This window comes from Phaseolus vulgaris, chromosome 2 (assembly GCF_051622355.1).
Source record: "Phaseolus vulgaris cultivar YP4 chromosome 2, ASM5162235v1, whole genome shotgun sequence".
Lineage (NCBI taxonomy): Eukaryota > Viridiplantae > Streptophyta > Magnoliopsida > Fabales > Fabaceae > Phaseolus > Phaseolus vulgaris.
This window is the reverse complement of record NC_143499.1, coordinates 26,068,183-26,093,438: the sequence shown is the minus strand read 5'-3', so window position 1 is coordinate 26,093,438 and position 25,256 is coordinate 26,068,183. Positions and strand designations below refer to the sequence as shown.

At 30.8% G+C, this 25,256-nt stretch overlaps 3 protein-coding genes and 1 long non-coding RNA gene across 7 annotated transcripts; 1 reads left to right on the top strand and 3 right to left on the bottom strand.

The window, feature by feature from the left end:
* Positions 1-365: 365 nt before the first annotated feature.
* LOC137811105 (uncharacterized) lies at positions 366-982 on the bottom strand. The gene is made up of 2 exons (XR_016518564.1): positions 698-982; positions 366-598 (listed from the first exon to the last, which is right to left on the bottom strand). It is a non-coding gene; the product is annotated as an uncharacterized LOC137811105 (long non-coding RNA).
* A 7,129-nt stretch (positions 983-8,111) lies between these two features.
* Positions 8,112-12,699, bottom strand: LOC137811103 (coiled-coil protein). 4 transcript variants are annotated; one of them, XM_068612693.2, is made up of 6 exons: positions 12,564-12,699; positions 12,304-12,435; positions 12,138-12,203; positions 10,622-10,941; positions 9,739-9,918; positions 8,112-8,921 (listed from the first exon to the last, which is right to left on the bottom strand). In XM_068612693.2, exons 4-6 carry the CDS (start codon positions 10,862-10,864, stop codon positions 8,370-8,372), a joined length of 975 nt encoding a protein of 324 aa, XP_068468794.2. In that variant the 5' UTR covers positions 10,865-10,941; positions 12,138-12,203; positions 12,304-12,435; positions 12,564-12,699; the 3' UTR covers positions 8,112-8,369. The 4 variants fall into 4 exon arrangements, with proteins under 4 accessions (XP_068468794.2, XP_068468792.2, XP_090154563.1 ...); XM_068612691.2 differs by lacking the exon at positions 12,138-12,203; XM_090298437.1 differs by lacking the exon at positions 12,304-12,435 and having other exon boundaries at positions 12,564-12,636.
* Positions 12,700-14,848: 2,149 nt separating this feature from the next.
* LOC137811102 (NDR1/HIN1-like protein 12) lies at positions 14,849-15,988 on the bottom strand. The gene has a single exon (XM_068612690.2). It carries the CDS (start codon positions 15,848-15,850, stop codon positions 15,167-15,169), a length of 684 nt encoding a protein of 227 aa, XP_068468791.1. The 5' UTR covers positions 15,851-15,988; the 3' UTR covers positions 14,849-15,166.
* Positions 15,989-16,932: 944 nt separating this feature from the next.
* On the top strand, positions 16,933-19,630 carry LOC137811101 (uncharacterized). The gene is made up of 5 exons (XM_090298436.1): positions 16,933-17,419; positions 17,512-17,589; positions 17,785-17,866; positions 18,228-18,370; positions 19,249-19,630. The coding sequence occupies exons 1-5, from the start codon at positions 17,126-17,128 to the stop codon at positions 19,447-19,449; spliced, it is 798 nt and encodes a 265-aa protein (XP_090154562.1). The 5' UTR covers positions 16,933-17,125; the 3' UTR covers positions 19,450-19,630.
* The last annotated feature ends 5,626 nt before the right edge of the window (positions 19,631-25,256 follow it).

Genomic DNA, 25,256 nt, shown 5'->3' with positions numbered 1-25,256 from the left:
GAATTTTTATATATGAAAGTCCCGTTGCCTTGTGCATTAAACATTCAAATCAACCTCAAGGAAAACAGAGAAACATTTGACAGAGCTAATATGCAAATTTAAATTAAGAATGTCTAGTCTAAAAACTGATGACCCTGAGACTCACAACCCCCATCAAGCCTTTCATCCCTGCTTCATATCCTAGAAGTTCACCCATAAAAATTGCTTCATAAACTTAAACCTTCCATTCCAACAAAAAGTATCAAACAATCTGAAATAACATGAATTAGGATAAGCACAAGCACCACAATAAAATGCATGACCTTAAACTTTGCATCCATAACATCCACTCTAATTCAACCAAAGTCCAAACAGAGTCAGAAAAAAACTCAAACAATTTCTGTTTTTTTTTTCAAGCAAATTGAAATCACTGAATCACATACCTTATAGCGACATCCATGATTATTTTAGTTTGAATATGATTTTTTCCTCATAATCAATGAAACAAAGCACGTCAAGTAGTAAAAAAATCCAAACAAGGACAAAACACACCAGAAGCTTACAGAAAAAATGTTTTTCCAAGACGTAGACTCTATGCATCGGGGATCTATGACTGGATCTGATAAGCAGATATCGAAGTAAATTAAAAAAAATGGAAAAGATTTACTGGTAGTAGAATCTGGGAGATGAGATCTGAGCACCGGATAACCACACAAACCTTCACTGCGGCCTCCGATTCAGTTGATGCAAGGCGGGATCCAATTCGCCGCCGGCAACCACTCCACCATTTCGCGCAAAAACAGGTTCCCGACCTGCACCAAGCGAATTAGAGACCGCACAGTGATAGAATCAAAATCTGCAACGTAATCGCATCGACTTCACTGGTAAACCACCAAACAAATTTCTCACACTCTTATTTTCTCTCTACATCAAAAGGAGGAAGAGAGAGAAAGAGTTGAAGAATGCGGAGCTAACCCCAACCCACCCTATGTGGTGACCGGGTAAAGATTGGGTTAGCGTTAGGTTATTTATAAAGAGCACAGACGAAGGAGATGGGAACACGTGGTTGCTCACGCTCTCCCTGATGCATTAATACTGTGCAAGTGGTCTTTTTTTTTTTTTTGAAGACCAAAGCGCGGCAGAGAGAGATTAGCATTCGGGCTTGGATTTAGATAGATTTACTGAAGTAATGCCATTTGGTTGAAGTAAGTGGCTGCACGTGCGTGTGTTTCTGTAACTGCAACCTCTTTCTGAGGTGTGAGGAGCGTTTCACTTTTGGACTTGCATTTACTAAATTACCCATCAAGTTCTAGTTTGGGCCTCTATGGACCTCACTTGTATGCTATATCATGGACACAATAAATAAATGAAATTACTATCTTCTACACTCTTTTTTATCTCTCCTATCCTAGGAAAACAAATTAAAACTATGTTTTTATATAGTCAAAGTTAGAAATTTTAAAAAGTCTCTTATAAACTTAACTTGAGAGATTTTAACCTTTGTGATTAAAATTATATTAGCTACAAAGTTCAATGTCTTCCATACACTATTTTTTTAAGGAAAGTCTTTAGAAACTTAGGTTTATTCTTAAGTCATGCAATAAATTGTACAAAATAGACTAGGAACATTCTTATTTGTCATGTACAAAGATTATGTATGTAGTGCACTTGGTCCACCATTTTGGGGAGAACATCCACCCTACTGCAATTTGCTGTTGGTAGATATGCATTATCTTAAAGCAGGTGAGATGCAGTACTAATTGTACTAAGAAATTCAATTGATATAATCCAGAAAAAAAAAATTATATATATATATATATATATATATATATATATAAATTCCTATCATGTATGTACCTAGGTCACTATCACTAAATTTTAAATAAAATAAATAAACAATGGAGGATAAGTTTCTAAAAACAATAAGAAACTATTTGGAATCATAGTAATAAATGTTGATGACCTATGGTGAATTCACAAATCTTCAATCTCCTATTCCAATGATAGAATATCTAAGTTCTAAATATAAGTAAATTTTTTTTTTTCTAACAGGAGCAATGTAAGAAATTAATGATAAAGATTGTTAGTTTTTATAAACTTGATTCCATTTTATCTTAAATAGTTTTTTCATATATAATCATTCATATGTTAATTAGGTAATTCACTAGACATTAATAAATTTATTTAAGTTATATAATAAAATAATTATAGTTTAAACTATATGTAATTGATGAATACCTTTAAACCCTAATGAGAAGTCAGCTACCTAAAAACCCTAAATTCTTTCAAATACACAAGTTGATCATAAAAAACTATTTTTCAACTCCAAATATACCTTTTGGACTTGAATAAAATTATTTTGTGCATAACTCATATTTCTTAGTTTTAGTGGTTTTGTTTCAGTGGTTTTGGATCAAAACCTTGAGTGAACTCACTTGTAGCCTATATTAATGTAAGGAATGTGAATAAGCTGAAATTTGGTAGGAGAGAATATATGTTGCCTATCTTGAATCAATTTTTTTTTTTAAAAACTTTCTTTTTTATCAATAATAAATAAGAATCATTTTAGAAGTGATTCAATCTATGTACCCCATAGTTTTGTCACTAACTTCTTAAAAAAATAATTATTAGAAAACAGGTCTTCAAAGATCAAAAATCACCAACAATTAAGGAAAACAAACCATTCATGTAAAATAAAAAAAAAGTCTAACCGGCCTAACTCAAAAGCTTTCTTGAACCTCTTAAAATGTACCTTTGTAATTGGTTTGCTAGATTGTTTTTGCAAATGATCCATTAAATTTTCCAACGATTTACTATTTTCATAATGATACTAAATGATAGAATGCATAACAAATTAGAGATTTGAAAGTGAATTGTACTATTCAAAGAGGAATAACAGTGTAATATATTTTTTTAATTAAGAGTTCTCTTAGTTAAACTGTGAAGATACTGTTTATATTAGTTAATTAAAAATGGTAGAAATAGTTTAGTGATATTAAACCAAGTAAGTCTCATGTTATGTTGAGGTTGAAAAAAAAAATCTATATATGTAAGAAATTCCATACTAAGAAAAATATATGTATTTAAAAAGTAATGTAAAAAGTTGGTTAACATTTACTTATAAATTTACATTTCCCAATTAGGATAATGTGTTTTTGGGAGAGATGATTTCTATGCAATTGATAATAAACAAGTTGTTAGTGTTTGATAAATTAGATTATATAATTTTAACAAAGGAACTAACTTATACCAAATAATGTTTAAATTTGTTTTTCATGCATACTAACAGTGTCAACATATGAAAAGAAGTTAACTAAATGTGTATAGATACTTTGGGATGTAAATTGATTGGTGATTTTTTTACAAATTCATCTCAGTGTTAACAAGAGAGTGGTACTATGAATTAACAAATGAGTTTTCTCACACTATATTAATCATTGAGGGAGGGTAAAAGGTACATGTAATAAAATAATACAATATTTTTAATTTTAATAAACTATATATATATATATATTAGTGTTGGATGGGTATATATTAGGGTTGAATGTACTAATTATTGCATGTGAAATAAATAAAACTTAATTTTTGGTGTACATTATATTATTGATATTTAAGCTATTTGTCTACGAGTATTTTTATTATAAAGTCATCAAGTGCAATTATATTATTGATATTTAAGCTATTTGTCTACGAGTATTTTTATTATAAAGTCATCAAGTGCAACAAAGACTTATTTTGGTGTGAGGGGAACTTTAAACTAGATGTGAGATATTATGATAATGTGTTTGATGATTTATCTTTATAAAGTTATTAGTAGGAATTTAAATTCGAGGAGAAAAACTTTGTAAAATTGAAGAAATAAGTTTAAATTATTATCTTAATTAACTTTGTAAGTTAAAATCTTTGTTAGTCAAAATTGTGTTGTAACTTAGAACTAATGCAGAAAATTAATAGAACTTGTTTTGTGTACGGGTTGAAATGTCCTTTAAAAGCTTTACTTTAATGTGATTATTCTTTGTCGATTCAAAAACAATATTTTAATTTCTTGAAGTTAAATAAAAAACAAAACAACTTCAAAAGTGAATGTAAATTGATATATGAAATTTGTGATATCAAAGAAATTAAATATTTTTAATATTGAGAGGACAAACGATTACAAAGTATTTATTCTAGTAGAGTAAAAAAATTGACATATATAACATATAAATTTTCAAAAGTAAAATTTTCTTATTGAAGTGTTTGTGTCGAAAATTTAACTATTTATTTAGTATGTTATCAATGTTATGAAAATGAACCCAATCAAAATTATTGATTAATGATAATCTATATGTTGAGGTAATTATAAACAACTCTACATGTATTAGGAAAGGTAAGATGAAATCTTAAACTATAATATAACCTAATGTTAGACCCTTTGTTTGTACTGATATGTTTGAGTTTTAAGGATATATAGTTGTGTTGCAATTGGAAAAATTGGAAAATTATTATGTATTTTAATTTGTTAAGGAATGCATATATAACAAAGTCATAAATTAGGTGCATCTTAATCTATGTGGTTTTGATGTTCTTTTACTACATCTTAGAATCACAACTTTATTAGGAAGTCTTGTCACGGTTTAAATTAGATAACTCTGGTTTTGTTGTCCTTTATGCTATTGCATGTGTGGGAAATTGTAATGTGAAAAAAAAAAATGGGTTTATTTGAAATTGCAATGTGAAAAATTATGATGCTAGAAAGTTGGTACAAGACTAAGTTATGGATTGTGGATGACTATAATTAAATGGATAATCAAGCAATAAATCATATACAAACCAAAACTTAAACTCACCATTGAAAATTAATATATCTGGATAATTTTCTAGCAAGTTTACTATAAAAAAACAGTTTTTATTTTAAAAATATTGTAAATAAAATAATTGTAATTTTTATTCATCATACAATAACAAAATGATTGTAATTTTTTACGGAAAAATATATTCAACACGCATAGTATCTATAAATGTTGAAAGTGTAACTATCCAATGTTATCTCCAAAAGACATTCAGAATTTTTAATAATAAACATATAAATTTGTTCTTTATAATAATTTTATTATTTTTGAATTGACAATGACATGTAATTATTTTAGTTTGATAGTTACATTTTTGTGAGATACTCAATTTAAAATAATAATAATTGTAAAAACATTTACATGGTCATTAAATATTGAGTATAAAACACTGAAAGCTGTAAAAGTATTAATTTCAACATATAACAATTTTAAAGGTATGAAACACATACTCAACACAATCCCAAATAATGAAATCAATTACTTTCTTAAGATTAAATATACCATAAAGTGAGTTAAAATGAATGGCTAAAGCAGTGCATTTTGAGCACAATAAAAGTAGTGTTTGACAAGGTAAAAGTTACTTTTATGTTATTGTAATATTTTGATTGTCTAATGGGTTGATTAACTTTTGACAATTTGAGCATTCACTTTATGTGAAAGACGTGCTAGGATATTCTTTAATCAACTATTAATTTATTTATGTTTCTGAGTGCTTTTAGGTCGTAAAGGGTGAGAATAATTATTATGTCTTGCTTTTGCTTTCTGGATGCATAGTTGAATTAATTCAATAAAGTTTCCTAAGTAGTTCTTATATCTTGAAATCCAATAATACTAAATTAGTAAACTCTATTATTTTGTTTGAAAAGTTGTTAAATAAGTTATTTTAACATTAACATAATTTACTAATTCTTTTTATCTTATCAATTGCAATAAGGTTTTTTATTATAAAAACTTCACAGTAGTTAATTAAATATATTTTTTCTTCTATTTAGAAAATTATTTTCTATCATCAATCGGTTGATGGACCTAAAAAATTCATAAAACAAGTTGTTCACAATAGAATAATCAAAATAGGTCGGTAGACTGACCTAAAAAAGTTCATAAAACTTAAGTTTTGGAATTTTGAAAAAAAAATAATTTTTTACATAAAAAGTATTAGGTCTAAAATATGTTTAAATGATATTTGTTTCTTGAAGTGAAATGTAGGTTGCATTTTAATATTGTGTAAGATAAATAATATATAATAAAAAAGTTTTATCATGTAGTTGAGTCATAATTATCCACGAGTTAAAAGTATAAGTTTAAAGCAAAATAATATATATAAAAAAAACCTATATTATGATACTAAAATCTTTATTAAGTCATTTTATTAATATTTACAAGATATTAATATACATGCATATCATAAAAAGTAAAAAAAAAAAACATTGTTCAAGTTAATTACATTATTAACCAGTACTAATAAATTATATTTTTTTTTAACTAACACCCTAAAATGCTTTAGATTTTCTCTATTTTTACTGGAACTCTATCTAATGTTATGCTTAATTGCTTAAAAAGTAAGTGTTTATTTAATCATAAAAAGTTTAGGTTAACACGTCTAATTGTAATTAAGCGTCTAACCAAGTACCATATTTATACAAGAATGTCACCTGTAAGAATTGTTCTTATATAAGACCATGTACTTGGCTAAAAAAAAACATAAATTGATACCCATTTTAAAAAAAATAAAGATGTCACCTAATGAAATCGAAATAACTATCAACTTTATAAAAAAAATAAAGAAGTTACCTAATTTATGAAATCAAAATAACTATCAACTTTATAAAAAATAAATGTTACCTAACTTGTGAAATGGAAATAACTATCAACTTCACAAAAAATAATCTTCATTTATCGAGTTAAATATCATTAAGAAAACTTTGTTAAAACATTACTTAAAATAATTGTGTTCTTATAATGTGAGATGGTGGTAAAAGTTGTGGGTGCTAAGTTCTCACTCCATAGCTACACCACTAGACCATATAGAAATAGAATATATGCCAAAAGTAGAATAGGTAGCAGCACATAACTAGAAGAAGACCTTGAGATTATTGTAGTGGCACAAGTGTTATATTTTATTTGCAAAGTGCGGTACATGCGTCAGTGTTATTTCATGAATCAAATCCTTTCATGGATAAGTGTCCCAAAACAGAGCACATGCTTCAATTGGAATGTGTATAAGCATATGCTGCAGAACAATCAATAAATAAACCAACACCAATTTCAAATATGTGTGCTTTCTTTAGCCCTACCAAAAGGAGAAATGAATCTTAAAAAACTTGATCCCGTGAGGACCATCCACTTCTTAATTCAATATTAGAAAGATGGTGACAGGAGTGGCAAAGTGGGATGATGGAATGATCTAGCTAGACATATAATAATATGCTTACAACACTAGCCAAACCTTATGCCACATTTTCTCATCTTGCTTTATTTAGACCTACCATAAAAGAGACTTAAAGGTGCAACTACTATATTTCCTCATAATACAACAATCAACCAAAAATGTATCTCTCATGGGACCCCCCAATTACTCATATCCCTGCCTAACAGATGTCAATGTCTGATTGCCCTTTGGAAATCTGTTCATTTTTGTGCACAATGCTGCAGAATTTTGGATAGAGCCCTCAACTTTTTAAGGCTTGTAAAGTGCAGGCAAGTCCTAACTCTAGATGTTGACGGTTTTGGTAAAGTTCAACTCATGCATTGCTTTTAGTACCCCATGCTAAAAGCCACAAATTCAGGTATCATACAATTATTTATAATGGATTTGGATTGATTTAAATCTTTTCATTTTAAGAAAGTGACAAAACAAGAAATCCTATTTTACTCATATGCAAGGAGATGAAAAGAAAAGAAACAAGAGCAAAATGACATTACTGATATATGACAGAAAGAGATGGAGATAAAAACAATTAATGCTGTAAAATATATCACAAGAGAGGTTATATAAACATAAACAATATAACAATGACATCTCATATATCTATTTATATATAAGAAGAATCTGTAATTAATTCATAGATTTAACAATTCTTCTTTAAGTCCTAAAGTCATCAACAATTGATATCTTTGGTAATTTTCATGTATAAGAATTAATTTATAATGAATGGGAAAGGTAACAACTAAGATGGCTAATATTTTTGTACATATCCTATTCAGATGCTGCATCTGAATATTTAATGCAACTATGAAACAATTTTGCACCAGTTAAAACCTACATTATCTTTAAACAGTCCAACTGAACATTGACCAAAGTTAACAAAAAGCTTTTAGTGAGATCTTAAAATTTGTAAACAATACAAAATCTGGTTTCCTATCTGGAAACTGAGAAAAGAGAATATCTCAACACAGACACACCAAACTACAGAGATTCCTCATATTGTACAAGCAGTGACGCACACCTCAGTAAAAAGAACTAAAAATTCAGCTTATACTGCACATAATATCATACAACAGAATAGGAAAGAAGCAGCAATGTCTAGCTAAAGAAAAAGAGATCAAACCAGTTCATGGTTAATCCATAAGACGCAAAACTAGTGGTGCCAGCATGCGAGCAACCTTAGGTAAGGTAGGGTAGGATAGAGTGCCAAGAATAAACAAATTGAAGCTTAAAAGAGCAACAACATCAGATGCAGGTTTCTTTCTAATGGAGGACAAAAACTGCACCACACTCTTCAAGGACATGCCTACTACTGCAAAGAGAGCCACCACAAGAGGCGTGCAAGGGTCCTCAGCTTCCCACACAGTGACTCCAACCATAAGTGACATAAGGGCAGTAAAAAGTGATTGTGACAGAGCAATGTCTCGATGATGGTTAAGTTCTAGTGTTTCCATTGTTTCTACATCCTTTGAGATCATTTCGGGACTAATTAACCCAGACTTTGAACCGGTTTTCAAGAGTTTAAGCAAGTCACTTCTGGTTTTGCTCTCATCTTCACCTAGATCTTTGCTCGTTAGAAGATCATGAAGGGAAATCTTTTGGAATTTCTCACTTATTCTTTGATCTTTGGAGCCCTTTCCTCGAATTTCTTTCAGCCGAAGATTTTCATTTATCTGATCCCGCAACTGTCAAGAGATACGAGTCACAGACAAGACATCAAATGAGGAAAAACTATTCGATCATGCATACAATTCCAGAAGCTCAAGTTAAAGATAAGAATTGGACAACACAGTGATAGTAAGGTTCATTATCCAATCAGTAGAAAACCCACAATCAATTGTTAACCCAACGTTAACTTAACCTCGTAAAATCAGTTTGTGAGGTGAAATTTACATTCACTTATACTTATATACAATAATTTGACCATGTTAACTTGTGCCAACTTTCAAAAAATGTTAAATTGAAGAAATACAAGTGTTTTCTACTAAATTTGGTGCACTTAGCTAAACATATGTCAACCTTGTAGACTTTTATGAAATACTTACATTAGTATGGTATTGACTTTGATTTCTGATGATTGCAGATATTAAGATATTAAAATTTTGCTTGTTACTTAGTGTCAACAACAAGCTAAGTCTATACAACTAGGCACATTTAAAAATATTGAAACCTCAAATGTATTTTGATTTTATAGTTTACAACTTCCAAGTAAAAACTTGAATTATAATTTCTAGAACTAACAAACCAGCACTAGGATATAGATTAAAAGTAGTTGCTTCCGTCTGTTACCCTGCTAATAAACTATACTTTTGAATGCAATGTATATTGAAATAAACTTCATAACAGAAAATGTTCTCAACCTTTTAATTTTATTAAGGATTTAGCAAGCTCACCTTATCATAAGCTCAAAAGTAAAAGTCTTTCAACAAGTAGCATCAACAAGTGATAAGTTTTATCACATTCAGGTAATACAACGCAGGTGCAAGGATATAAACTATTTACCTTTCCCTCTAACTTTTCAATTTTGGCAATGGCCATATCATGCTCCTCTTCAATCTCTGCTAATAGTATCTCCATCATTCTGCGCTCTTTGACAGCCATTTGAAAATGTTCTTGAAGTTTTTTCTTATCCCTCACTAGATTCTCCAGATCTATCTGCATTCCATGTAGTTTTTGTTCTAGCTGCAATAACAACATAACCACCATTGGATCTAAAAATAAGATAAACTACATGCCTAGGGAGAATTGGAGAAGAATAAGGTTGGGGCCACTCTAACAGCACCAACTGACCCCACCCCATTCTTGTTAACGATGATGCTCAAAGAAGGGGAAGATCATCAGGCAAAAACATATGCCAACCCAATAAAACAAAATTTAACATGTATTTAGCCTATCAAAGGAATGTTTCACTATGGTGTCGTGCTCCTCTCCCAGCTTTTTGTCTCTATACTTTCCTTCTCCCATCTCTTTATCAACTTAAAGCTACTGCACTTTTTCTATTTTATTTGATACTAACAGCCTTCATCTTCTTGCTCCAAGGGTAAGTAAAATTAATCTGCCCTTAAACTATATTTAGTGCTAAATCTTCAAACTTCAATCAACACATAAACTGTTAGGATGTAAGGAGAAGAAGTTTATTAAGATGGTTAAAATATTAATGAGTTAGTTGGTTGGTTAGAGGGGTTAGTTAAATATAAATAAGGGAAGAAGGATGATCCATCCAGCTCTAGCTAAAGAACTATACCATTCTTCAGCATTATGAGAGGGAAATTGTTGAAATCTTATTTGAGCAAAATTAATTTGTACTATGCTGAAATCAAAACTAGTAATTGAAAATTAAACATCTTTTGATCTAGGGGAAAATGAATGCCAAATGAAAACTAACCTGCCTCTCCCTTTGAAAGACATTCACAACTCTTGCGGGCAGGCAGATAAGCCCAGATGTCCATGTCATAACACTTAATACTATGTTTAAATAGAAGCTAATAGTAGTCCCGATCAACTCCGTCCAAGTATATATGACAGTTAATGCTATTTTGATACCAAACCAGAATGCCAGTTTAAGGAGAGAGAAAGGCTTCGTCACCAAGAGAATTATGTTGGCCAATAGCTCAAAAATCAATGCCATTAATCAGTAAAATGAAAGCTCTTCCTCCTCAATCATTACATGTTGAAAATGTCCATAGTGTTTCACTATACGGCATCCTGCAATATCAATAAATTCATGAGAAAAAATTACTGGGGACTAAATAGCTAGGGTGAACATAAATAAGCAGAAAATTGTTTAGCTTCACTGGACTAAATCAGTAAAGCACATGCCTTAGGTGGCAATTGTGCAACTATAAAGACTTCATACTAGAAATAGGAAAGTCATCTCACATTACAACAAAAAGGATTTACAGTAAAAACTGGATAACGATTGATTTCATTGCTAGAATGAAATTGGACAGAAAATAGGAGAAAGAATTCTCCTCCTCTAAGGATTTCCACTTCACAAAGATCTCTCCTTTCACAACAAAGTTATTGCTCAGTCTTCTTAAATGATACAAGACAGAATGCCTCCTTTTCGCATACTCTCCTTTAGCTAATTGTCCCTCTAACTAGTTTTACTTTGTCCAATTCTAAAAGTTTATATATATCGCTAGAAAGAATTATACTAAAATTCAAATCAAATTCAAATTGTCATCCTTAAATTTAGGAGTTGGTCTTGATTTTAACTACAAACACTAACAAAACAGCTAATTTTTACCAATGTTGCCTTGGTGGAGAGTACAAATCCGATAGGTGGCATAATAGCCTAACGAATCTCGTTATGATATACTTTTCAACATGACTCTTATACCATTTTAACAAGTAAGCTTATGTGTTCACAAAACCAGTCTTCTTAAGGCAATATTTGTACCCTACTGTATTTTGACCTTATATACTGTACTTTATCACTAGTTGACGTGGGCCAACAAAGATTAATGATTCACACAAAGTATTCCTACATATAATTGAATTGTGTATATTTACTTAAGCAGAATACTGAATCCATTGTTTACAAAACAGATGCATATGTCAAAGGGTATTTGCTGAAGATGAATACACCACATTGGTGAATGATGATACTTATTTTATGGCTACTTATTATCAAATCAAGGTCTCACCATTTTCCCTTAAAATCCCTTAACTTACTGTGACTGCACAATTGGTAGAATTCTTCTATGATGGATGAAACCCAAATTCAGAATCCAATAGTCAATAAACAATAATAATGCCAGTTGGGCAAAGGGTATCACAGAAAACCTTTTTCTGAGTATGTTGTTCTATATGTGCTTATTGCATTCATGAATCAGTAAAAGAATGAACCCACTTCCAGAATCAGAAAGGAACACCAAAGAGAAGCCAAAGTAGATTACCCTGTATCCTATATCAATGCAAAAATAGGAACTTCTCTTGAACTATATCAGCATTTACCCTTGGACCTTCACCAAATGTTATGGCATCAAATAACTTCACAAACAGCGATTGATAGAATAAGGTTAAATGTGAAAATTTTTAAAAAGTCAATATGATAAAACGAACCATCCACGGGCAATGGCATAACTTGAAAATGGAAATATGTTCCACGGCCATGAATTCACAAGAAGAAGGAACTTTCACAGAAATGATCAAGGCCCAGATAACGAAAAACGTGAAAGCGAATTTCGATGTGAGCTGAAAGTTCAAGAGAAGAGAAGATGAAACCTTTGAAACGTGAAGATTCCAAAAGGATGAAAAAAAGCCCGGGAAAAAGAAGCGAAATGTGGAAAAAACCATTGGCAGGAAGAGAGTAAGAGACTTACAATTGAGCAAAGCAGAAGGAAAAGCCAAAAGAGCAAGGAAAGTGAAAGGAAGAAGAAGAGCGTGAGTGCGTGCAAAGACAACGATAATAGAGCGTGAGTTTGAAGGGATGCATGGTGAATAGGTGGCAATGAAAGCTTCCTCGCCCTGCCACGTAAAGTGTAAACATCTATAATCTATAATATATATATAATTGAGAGAGCACGCACGTGTTACTTAAAGAAAATTTTGAAAAAAGTATCAAAACAAAACTACAAAAACCATCACCACCAACTCTGCTTCATGCTTATCCACTCTCTGTTTCTCCTGAACTAAGAAAATGAACGTTGTTTTTTTCACACAAATCCTAATTCAGTTTACACAAATGTTTTTCTATTTCTCGCAAACCTTGTACTTTGTCATTCACTAGTTTGCCAAATAGATGCTACAAATCCTAGATATGACCTTTCTCGATTTCGGTTAAGTTCAAGAATTGTATTAACAGTAAGATATTTGTTCATGCACACTAAGTCCTTAAAATATTTTGCCTAATGCGTAAAATATTCCGTTAAGTACGGTTTGGTATGCTTTCTTTTGGGTTTTGTTCTGATTTATGTTTCAAATAAATTATTCTTTTGGGTTTTGGTAAAATATTCATGAACCATATCTCGAATAATAAGTTATTCTAAATGTGTTATACAACTTTCTCTCAAATGAAATTTGTCCACTTATAATTAAAATAATAATAAATTAACCATAAAAAAGCTGAATTGAAAAAATTACAAGAAGAATTTTATTATTTTAACATGGAAGTGGAATAAAAAAATTTCAGCATATATTTTTTACATTATATGGCTTATCTTGCAATTAAATAATTGAAAGCAACGTTACAAAATTGAAGCTGCCAACATTGATAATAAACAATGAATAAATATGAACCGCTTGAGTAGTGATTAAACCCTTATACATAAACACAACCTTTAACCTTCCTTACTAGACAAAACCCCAAATAAGCCTAACATAAAACACCTAGCTGGACTAGAGAGAAACACTTAAGGTGTTCAAGCCTACATCTAAAAAAAGTATATCATGAGACCATCTCCATACAAACCAAAAGGTAAAGAGACCAATCAGAAAAGAAAAAAAGTGTAGAATGTGACTTAGATGTGACCCACGTCCAAGCCTTTAATTGAACCAGCAAAAACATTCACTACACCCCCTTTAAATATTACCATGTTTCTATGCTTCCAAACCTCTTTGACTATTGCGATCCAAATCACTTCTCAAACCTCATTTACTAAAATAGACACATTATAGATCCTAAACTGAGAGAAGTTTAGCAGTGGAACGTTGTGAAACGTACTCTACACCCTCAATCATACGTAACAATGGTTTCACAACAACCATGCAAATCTACATTCAAAAAATAAATGGGTACTAGTTTTTTCCTCAACCCCACAAAAACTACACATGAAGCTGCTAACATTATTGATGCCGAAGGTCCTCATTGTACCAGTGTTCTGTTGATTATTCGGAAACTTGAGCCCAATGTAAGAGAAAAATAGTGGCGTCAAATTATCGTCACTTGTCTTATATTTCTCAGTGATTTATTTTATACAATTTGAGTGGTTAATTTTTCAGTTCCGAAATTTTTTTATCATCTAGGAATTGGGATTATCTTGAGACAGCACATTATTTCATTCTCTGGTTCTGGAACATATATATCCATTACTTTATTTTTCAGCTTTTGACACTTAATAACTTGAACATTATTGAACTTAGTTAATGCATTATCCACATGTTTTAGGCCTATTAAGTGTTAGGCTTGCACATCATTTAACATATTAGGGAAAGTAGATGTGCAATTGAGGCATGCTTACTGAGAGAAAAGTGACGATATACATGTAAACTTTAGAAAGGCACCAAAACAAATAAAGGTGCCATGTTTCACACCTCTTTAATGTTAGAAGTTCAATTTCTAATCTTGGTGATGCTAAATGCTGATCAATTATTTTCCATATTTGTGTGTTTTCTTAGCTCTAAAGAAAATGCCATTTTTTCTATTAGTTTTGGAATTTCCACCTCTACTTTTCATTACTTGTGACAAGGGATTTAACTATACTAAAGTGTCGTGTGAGAATACCTAAACTTGGAGAGCGAATGAGAAAATATTTTTCAAACAGTTTTTTTCTTTCAACTTGGTTCATTCTAAAAATTGTAGTTTTCCTATTCTTGGCAGAAACCTAGAAAATATTCCCAATGAACAAAATCACAAAAGGAAGAACAAGGAATGTTGTCGTAGAGAAACTGTTTGATAAGTTAACCTTTTGTGTTTCTGGGGTGAAAAACTAAATTGAACGTAACTTGTTGGATACAAAGACGAATTAATTATTCACTATATATACCATTAAAGCCACAAGCTTCGTAAAAAGAGTGTCCAGTGCAGAGTCATATCGCTATAGCAGGATTGAAATATCTCCTGCAAAAGCAACGAATCTAAAAGATACTCAATTTTATTACCCGTAAAAATCTATGTGGGGAAGGTAGAGGCGAAAATATGCAGAAGGAGAAGGAAGAGTTTGGTTTCTTGTGTTTACAGAAGGAGAAGGAAAAAATGGAGCAAGAATCATTTGGACTCAGAGGTGCAGCGTGAGTGCTTAATGTAACTCCCATTGGAAGGGCGAAACCTGAGTTCACACTCCAAGTTGGTCCAGAACTTAACCGAACCTAAGGGTCCTACTCTCCACCTTGTTCTGGCGCCTCCCTTCAAGTCAAACCCTATCACGTCACGCTTCCACGACTCATCCACTTCCTCCATCTGCTCCGGTGTCAAGGGAATGGAAGCAGACCGAACAACGTAGTTGAGTGTCTTGGAGCTGTTCTTGGCAACATCGAAGGGTTGAGCAACCATCCTTGCTATTGGCTGGCCCTGGTAGCTTAGGTTGAAGCTTATGTCGGAGAAGGTTGCATGGGCCTTGGCGTTCCCGTTCTGGGCCACCACCCTGATGGTGAGCTGGGTTTGGAGAAGGCCCGCGTAGTCGTTGCTGAGAAGGTCAAGGTGAGCATTGGTGATGCTTACCACAGGGATTCTGGGGTGGATCACTATGTAACCCACGAAAACCACTATGCCTGCCACTACAACACCTATGGCTATGATTGTGCAGAGAATTGCTGCTATCCAGATCAAAGGGTGTGTGTTGCCACTATGATGAGTGTTTACCAATTTTCTTCTGCGGTGGTGGTGCTGGTTCTGGTTCTGGCTCTGGTTGTACTCCGGCGCCTGGCCATGGTCGCGGTGGAACGACGGCATTGAGATGGATGAATGGAAGCCAAAAATCAAGCCATGTGGGGTTATTTGGGAGTTTTATGTTTACTTGAGAAGGAAAGAGAGTTGGGGTTGGCAAAGCTTGGTGAGGTAGGGAACTGCTCCAAAAACTGGTTCTTTATCTCTAATTCGTGGGAAGGTTTTGGTATCTTCCTTTCCTACCTTTAAAGCATTTCTCTCCTACTACCTTATTGTGGTTTCGTTTTTATATTTTGCTATCTCTCCCACAAGCTGTCTTGCTCTTTAACTTTTTCTAAAGTCAGTAGTAAAATTGTTTTTACACATTTTTTTCTTACGCTTCTTTCTTAACCTTCTTTGGGAGAAGTGGAGGCGTGTTCTCGATGTGGGATTTTGGACACAAATTGTGGAGAATCATAAAATAAAAAATGGTTTATAAATATAGTATTGTACAAAAAAGTAAAAATACCAAACTTGCATGCCAAATACTGCCTCACTTCCTCTTTTCTTCAAGATTTCCTGCTTTTGAAGCTTTAATCAGGAATGGCTTTGCAATTGGACGAGGAAGTTATCAATTGCTACTTTTTTCATGTTCGAATATCCTCATTGCATTTTAATAAACCCTACACCATTTATACTATTTTTATTTCTCATATTTAATGTTTTTTCAAATAATTTATTGTGGAAACTAAATAATGAACCCTCTATCTGTATACTCGGATCAGAGCAGAGGAATGATCCGAATTGGGCCTCATTTGTCAGGATTTCGTGGGCCGGCCCAAATGACTCACAGGCTGCCAACGTAATATCGAATTTTAGATATTTCTTCTATATGATTGAGAAAAATAAATAAAACCATGTTTTTTTCTACTACATTCTAAGAGATGTTTAATGCAACTTATAATGATAATAACACGTTATCTTAAAGAAATTTATCAGTTATTGATTTACCTGAAAATATATTTCAAAAGTATATCTTGAGTTTGGCGGCGGTGACCAACGTTAGTAAAGAAACACGTGTACGGGGTAAATTCAGAGGTTCCAAGGTTGTAGGACCGTGCAGATTTGTATGGTTGGAAGAAATGATGGGTGTATTGTACGTGAGTTCCAGGTGGAGCAGATAGGTTCGTGCCGTGAAACTCTCATTCTCACATTCTGACTAGTGCCACAACACAAGATTCACTGTACGTACAACTCCACAATTTTGTGGCTCACACATATAACACTGCACACTCACTCAACTTTCCTCATCTTCTTCTTCACTCAGCTTAGCCATTAACTGCTTCACTTCTTCCTCAGACCATGAAACTCTCAAAGGCATTGCTGCGAACACCCTCACCAACTTCACCGGCTTTAATCCGCCCCCAAAATTCCATCTTTACCTCAAATGGAATTAGAAGGGTCTTTGTGTTTGGGTGCCAAAGCCTCAGGATCCCCAGTTGCGCCTGCAGCAACTCAGGATTCGCTGTTTCTTTTTCTTCTGCGGCGGCGAATCCTTCTTCGCCGCCGCATGTTGCTTCCAAGTCCGGATATGATTCTGTGGTGACTCAGGAACAGTCAGAGAAGTTGGAGGCCTTAGAGGAAGGCATTGAGAAGGTGAGAGTTATGTTTTCCAGGGTCTCTTCTTTGTTTGAATGTTTTTAAGTATGGTTGTTGATTGTTCTGTTTTTCGATGATTGATTCTGTAGGCGATTTATAGGTGCCGGTTCATGGCTTTTCTGGGAGTCTTTGGGTCTTTAATGGGATCATTTCTTTGTTTTATCAAGGTATGCTTTTTATACATTCTTGTTTACTTTCTCAATTGAATATCAATATGTTTTGAAAGATTTTTTTTCACTGGTTAAAGTGTTTGAGTTAGTGGAATCATTTTAAAATAATTAAGCAACATCAGAATTGTTATGCTATCTCTGATAAATTCTGGTTTAGTGCATAATTTTTTCCATTGACCTTTTATTACGCAGGGCTGCGTATTTGTCACGTCGTCGTTTATGCAATACTTTGAAAACCGCAGTAAAGTAATCCAAACGCTAATAGAAGCTATTGGTGAGTGCCTCTAAAGTTAAACTCCAATAAGTCTTTGCAATTGTGTTCTTCTTTTTTCTTGTCATGTCTTAATTATATAGCATATTCTTCGTTTTCACTGTCATTAATGATAAATTGCATTAGTCTCTATCGTCAATGAAATTAAATTTATAAAATTCCATAAGCGCATTTTCACAAAATATAAGTTCAGTACATTTTTTTGAGCTTTATCAAAAGGATTTAGAGAGGTACTGTTGTAGAGCTCTTTTAGCCTATTATTCTTTTTCTTCTTTATAAAGTTTGGATTTTGTTGTTCTATAAGGATGTCTTATCTCTCCCATGTGTTGTCTTCTTTCTAACTTTTGCTTTATTGTTCATCTAGATGTCTATCTTTTAGGAACTGTGATGCTGGTCTTTGGAATGGGTCTCTATGAGCTCTTTGTCAGTAATCTTGGTAGTGCAAGCTCTCTTCCAGATCAAAAACATTCTTACAGATCAAGTCTCTTTGGTTTATTCACTCTAAAGGTTAGCTTTGGAACATTATGCTTATCTAAGTAGGATTTTGTGTTCTATGTATTGCTACTGGCTACTGCCTCTCTTCTGCATTTAGGCCATTTAGAAAAAACAAGAAAATAAAATGTCTTTAATTGAACTAAATGTAGGGAGGGATGTTCCAGATGAAGATTTGTTTTATGGAAAATTAGCAGATAGATTCAATATTGCTTTCAGTCGTCATTCATTGATCCATTATATGCAGTTATTCTAAAAGGAAAATTAATGGTAGTTGAAAATTGAAATCCTCCAAGATGGTTACTTTTAGGTGACCTATGTTCTTGGGCCATACTCTCTGGCATATTGTTGACGGGTATGTGGAGATTTGTTTCTCAAGTTGTATTGTATATTAATGCAGCTTTAAACATGTTTAATGCCCTAATGTAGTTACACACTTGTTGGCAGATAATGATCAATTCCAGTTAAAATATAAGGAGACATTTAGAAGAGTTTGTATAAAGTTCATTTCGGTTTACTTAAGGTGCTTGCAACATTAATACAAACTTATCACCAAGTGCTCTAAATCGTAAAAGCATGTTCTTATTTAAGCAAAGCATATTAAGTGACTACTTACCAAAACACAGCCAACCAAAATAGACATGAATAGAGAACATGATTTAGACTATGATATATAAGATAAACTCAAAAAAAAGTATTGGTGAAAACAATAGTTTAAGTCTATGTTAGTTTTAACTTTGAGAAGGTTAATTTATTTTACTTTTTGGGTAATAGTAGTGATGTACAAGAGATTGCAGCCTCGTGGCTTCTGAATATATTTCTGGCTCAGGGTTTTCTTTCTCTCAGTAAACTGTCTGTGATGTTTGTTCCTCTGTGTTGTTTTTCCTTTTCAGGAACGACCAAAATGGCTGGATATAAAAACTGTGGATGAACTGAAAACCAAGCTTGGTCACGTCATAGTGATGCTGCTTCTGATTGGGTTGTTTGACAAAAGTAAGAAAGCTTCCATACACACTCCTGTGGATTTGCTATGCTTCTGTGTTTCTGTCCTCCTTTCTTCTGGTTGCCTCTTTTTGCTGTCTAAGCTGAATTAGGCAAAATGATGTTCATTCACATACATTTAAAGTAAGGATCACAAGAAGTGATACACACGCATGAAAGAAAAGAATAAATGTACCTATCACTTACTTTTGATCTGTATATATTACGATGAATATGCAACTGTCTTGTACCTTTAACCAATCACCTCATTTGAAGCATTCGAGGTTTCCTTTCTCTTCCTTCTTTGGGCTGAAGAAGATTCATTAAAACAATGACAGAAGGCCTTAAGGGATATAAATAAAGGATTTGGCTTCATACTTTTTGTTGATAAAAAATAAAAAGCTTGCAAATAAAATATAACATATAATTAATTGTTGACAAAGGATAACTTGCTAATCATCATTAAATGGATGTTTCTGTATAACAGTGCAAATAATTAACAAGTGGAAATTAAAATCAAGAATATATGCCTTAGCACCTGTTTGGGATAAAAGTATAGGAGATATAGGGACACCAAGAAATATTCTCTACATCAAAAGGTAAACTCCAAGTGTTTAGGCCAATGTAAGTACCATCATCCAAAAAGCTGAGGTGTCAGGCAACATACATAAGATGAGAGATTGCAGAACAAAATAGTTTCACCATGGTAATTTGAGAAGCATGATTGTTAAACAATAAAAAAATAAAATTTGGGCAAATTCTCCCACCACTTCCTTACCTTCCCCATTCACTTAGGCTCTGTTTCGGGAGGGGATGTGTGAGGATTTGAGGGAGTGGATATGTGAGGATGTGTGAGGAAAGTGAGGGTGTTTGGATTGGGGTATGTTAGAATGGATGTCTGAGAAAAGTTTATGGGAGTTTGTAAGTGATATGATGGTTATGAGGGAATTTTAATTTTTTTTAAAGGTGTGAAATGTTACTTTACTGATTAACCCTTGCCTATTAAAAAATTAATAATAAAATGAGTTGTTTTTGTTTAAAAATGAAAAACTTTCACACGTAGATTTAAAAATTATAATTAAAAAAATATATGATAAATGTAAATATGTATAATATAAAAATTATAATTAGAAAAAAAAATGTATTCAACAAATTAAATAAAAACAGAACTTCAAGTAATAAAATTAAAAAATAAATCAAATCTTATATAAATAAAAAAGATATTATTTTTTAATATTAAAAACTCTCTAGAAATAAAAAATAAAAAATACTACCACAACAAAAATATAACGTAATTAACAATAGAAAAAAAATTCATAAAAAATTATAATAAAATAAATTATAACTCATAAATATAATAACTATATATAGAAATACTTTAATATAAACATAACAAAAATAAAAATAAAAACAGAATTTCAAATAATTTCTTTAAATATTAAACATACACTATAAAATTAAAAAATAAATCACATCTTATATAAATAAAAAATTACTATTTTTTAATATTAAAAAATCTCACAATAAAACAATCTAAAAAATACAACAGTAACAAAAATATAACATAATACATAAATACATATTTTAATATATTAATTATATTTTCACTTTCTAATCAATAATTTAAATATTTAGTATTAAATAAAATGAATATTTAGTATAAAATAAAATGAAAAATGTTTAGTATAACCTTTTGGTGATGACCATGATCCAACCCAGGTAATATTTTTAATTTTAATTAGATATAGTATATTCTTTTCTTTAAAAAAAAAACTAAATCCAACCACATTTAATAAAATATCTGATTAGAACTTGAAAAATAGGTATCACCTGATCTACTCTAATAACTAATATATAAATGGAAGATTTTATTTAACTATATTTTTTTTACACTGATTTATAATATTTTATAAAATAATAAACAAACTTAAAACTTCCTTGAAATTTATTATGATTTGTTTCTTCATTTTATATATATATATATATATTAAACATTGTACAATAAATTTTTTAAAATACTAATACATTCAAATGAGGATAAATTTGGAAATAAGGGATGCTGACATGGCTTTCCCTTTACATCTCTTCATTTTGAGGGGAGAAGATATTTACTGTTCACAGGTATATCCTCTCCTTCACTTCCCTGCACATCCCTTGATCCAAACCATGGATATCCACTCACATCCTTCCTCTTGAACAGTACATCCATGGAAGCAAACAGGGGGTTAATGTGAAAAGTTAGGTTTAAATAATTCTAGATGAAGCATAATCTCAATTGCATCCCGTATCTATACCTTTCTTTCGACTACAACAGTTTCATTCTTCTCCAACCAAAGCGTTTGAGATAGTAGTTTCATTATTTAACATGTTTTTATTTATTTTACAAGATAAATGCACATTTACCTAAGGGTTTGGGTCTCTTTACTTAAAAGTTTTTCCTCAGGCAACATAACAAAATTCTACCAAAATAATTATTGTTGCACTTGCAATGATTTCATGTAATAGACTCTTCTTGCAACCTGAAACAAATTGTAAACCCTCATAACCAAAGTTTTATTCTATCTGCGAAGATCTATTTTTTATTTTATTTTCTACTCCATTTTTACATCTTATTGGTTTTTTCTGGGTTTTGTGGCTTTTGGATTGTACAAACACAAATATCACCAATAAAAACAACATAAAATTTATTTCAACCACCAATGTTTATTACCAGTCATCACAAACAATTATCAAAACTTGAAAATGAAGAGATATTGTTAGAATTAAAAAAGATATGGAGGTAGAAGAGAAATATATGGAGGCACCGAGAGAGTTTACTTAAAATTTGAAACTATTTTAGAGTTAAATTTTGGAAGCTTGTATTATAATAAAGTGGCTTGACAGATGTGAAAGGTGTCAAATGCAAGTAATCTACAATGGATTTAGAATATACCATAGTCCTACATTAGAATTTGAACTTAAGACTTATCTTATTCAGACAAAATTGACTTGGAAAGTGAATATTGAGTTGATACATTAGAATAAGGTGGCTTTATACGCCCTTTCATACCTAAAACTATTACCCTGAAACATGTCAAATGAATAGGTAAATATAACAGTTGGTCTACAATGACTTCTTATACCATATCATAATGGAATCTGGACTTCAAATCTATTCTAAGCAGTATATCAATGACTTTAAAATAAGTTTTAATATCATATTAGAATAGAATTTGGGTTTATAATCTATTATCCAACATCAAAACTAAACAAAACTCAGTGTGATTCTAATATTTAGTTGATTAATAAAAGTAAAGTGGATAAAGTAATTTTGAATTATTTGGATTTAAACATTTTTTCTTTTTAAATGTTTAGTTTAGGATTAAAATTAATAATGGTTGTTACATATATAAAAGATGAGTGATTATATTATGTGTGCAATTACTTTTAATATTAAGATATTTTTTATTTTTTTTATAAATTTAAAATTTAATTAAGAGTAAACTAGAAATATAAAATATATGCACCAAAACCAGAATCTCTTTATTAATTGTTATATAATTATATTTTGATATGTTAATATGTTATTTCAAATCCTCATTTTAAAAAGTTTAATAATTTTTGTATTCTACTATTGTGATAATTTTTTGAATTTCCTCAATGTTCTCAATTTACTTTTATCATTAAAAAAAGTCTACGTAATTTCTTGTCAAATTAATAATGTTGTAACATTAGAAGTGATATGGACGAACATTTCATCAATCAAAATTAATTTATTGATAATGATATGTCGTACCAGTATCTAATAAAGATTATAATAATATTATCATCATGAAATTAAGAGAAAATATTACATTGATTTGTTTAAATAAAAGGGGAGAAATTAAGAAAATTATTTTGTGAGAAAGAAGTTATTAAACCTTTTAAAAAAATTATATTTTTAAAAGTCATAATTTTTTACAACTATCTTATTAATAATGTTCTTGTATGGATTGGGAAGGTCTCGTATCTCTCTTATGAATACTGTTAGATATCGGTGTTGGGTAAGCTTTGGTCTTTGATCTCGGTTTTCTATCTCTGATAGAAATGGGGTGTATTTGTAAAATGTACTCTAATGCTTAAATTAGTACGTGATATCTAGTGGTTGAGAGTAATAAATGTTATTGAGTATGTATCTTTATTTTGTCCTTTAGTGCATATTTATAGATCACAGTGGACTTCTCTTATTGAACCCTGTTTTAGCACGAGTTATCAAGCTAATCTTGGTGTTAGAATGACTCTTCGTACACTTGTTTTGTTAATAATGTTGTACAAAGGGATAGTTCTCCGTTTCTCAAGAGGTATTCGAGTGTATGTGTGGACGGTTTCGGTTGTGCCACCCGTGGGGTGTTCAACCATGGATACTGGTGGTACAAATCAAAGTAATAACTCATTGTTATCTATAGAAAATTTAAAAGTTAAATATGTTTATCATCTGTGTTATAACATGAAATTTATTTTTGTCTTTAGTCCAAACTTTAAACCTCTTGAATACTTGTAGTAGAAAAACTATTGAAACGGATTTTTTTTTTCAAATGAATTTTCAACATGGATAATATTATAACATCCACGTCAGCAATAAGTCAACATAAAATATTTTAATATTATAATTCGGAGAATGTATTTGTCATGTAAAAAAGAAACTGAGAAAAATAAACTAATAGTTTCTAGTTTCTTTAGTACAAATATTTAGGAGATTTAAAGTTTAAATTAGAAATTTATAATTAAGTGAAAAAGGGATGAGAAACTTATTTAAGTGACTATCTATAAAACAATTGTTGAAGTATATTTTTTTACACCAACGACGTCTTATGAAATACAAAAATCACGAAAATGGCATTAAAGTTGAGGGAAAATAAATACCAAAGAGGGAAAGTGGAAAATATAACAGAAGATGTGATAGGAAAACAAAAAGATAATGTGATCACAATGAAGAGAAGTTTGAACGGTGCAAAAGGAGAAGCGACAAAATTTGCAAAGAAGGTTGTGTTTGCTTTAAGTCAAAAAATGGGTAAACATGTTCCACTTATTCTATATGCAAATAAATTATACAATGTAGATGCAGTAAACTTTTTTTTGTCTATACATTTTATTTTATGTTTCTTTTTTGTCTACACTACTGCACCTACACCCACTAACTACCACCAATAACATCTCACTAATTTCATGTTTTTTATTTTTTTTTAGATCTTGTAAAATATTTATTTTAGTCCTTGTATTACATATTTCATTTTCATATCATTCTAAAAAATGTTTTTTTAAAGATTTAATTCAAGACAAATAAAAGTATTGTAAAAATTAAAATGAAAATCCAATATTAAAATAAATTAATAAGTATTGAAGTTAAAAATTATAATGACCAAAATTCAAACAAAGTTGTTTGACAACCAAAACAATAATACAACTAAATTTTGTAGAGAAAAAAATACATCTAAACCTTTAAAAAATTATTTGTTAAAAAAACTTATTCGCAATTTTGAGTCTCCATTTAGTGTAAGAAATGGGTGATCCAATAAATTTTGTCGTTCCATAAAAATAAGAGACTAACCATATTTGTATTTAATACTAAGTAAAATATTTATTTATTTTATTTTATTATAAATATTTTTTAGTATAATTGTATTAAATTTTTATTTTGTTTTTATAAAAAAATATTAGTTATACTTTTTATTGATGCGTTTAATATTTTAAAACTCTTGTTGATAGAATTTGGTATAAAAGAAATGTTAGGATGACAAATGGGTAGATGAAGAATATAAAAGTAAAGGAAATAAGGACATTGATACACTTAGAGCTTTATTTTAACTTATTCAATATTTAAAGAAAAAATATGAAAGAAGTAAAGTTAGCTTAACCAATATGATTCTTTAGCTTAGCAAAAATGATTTTATATATTCAAACT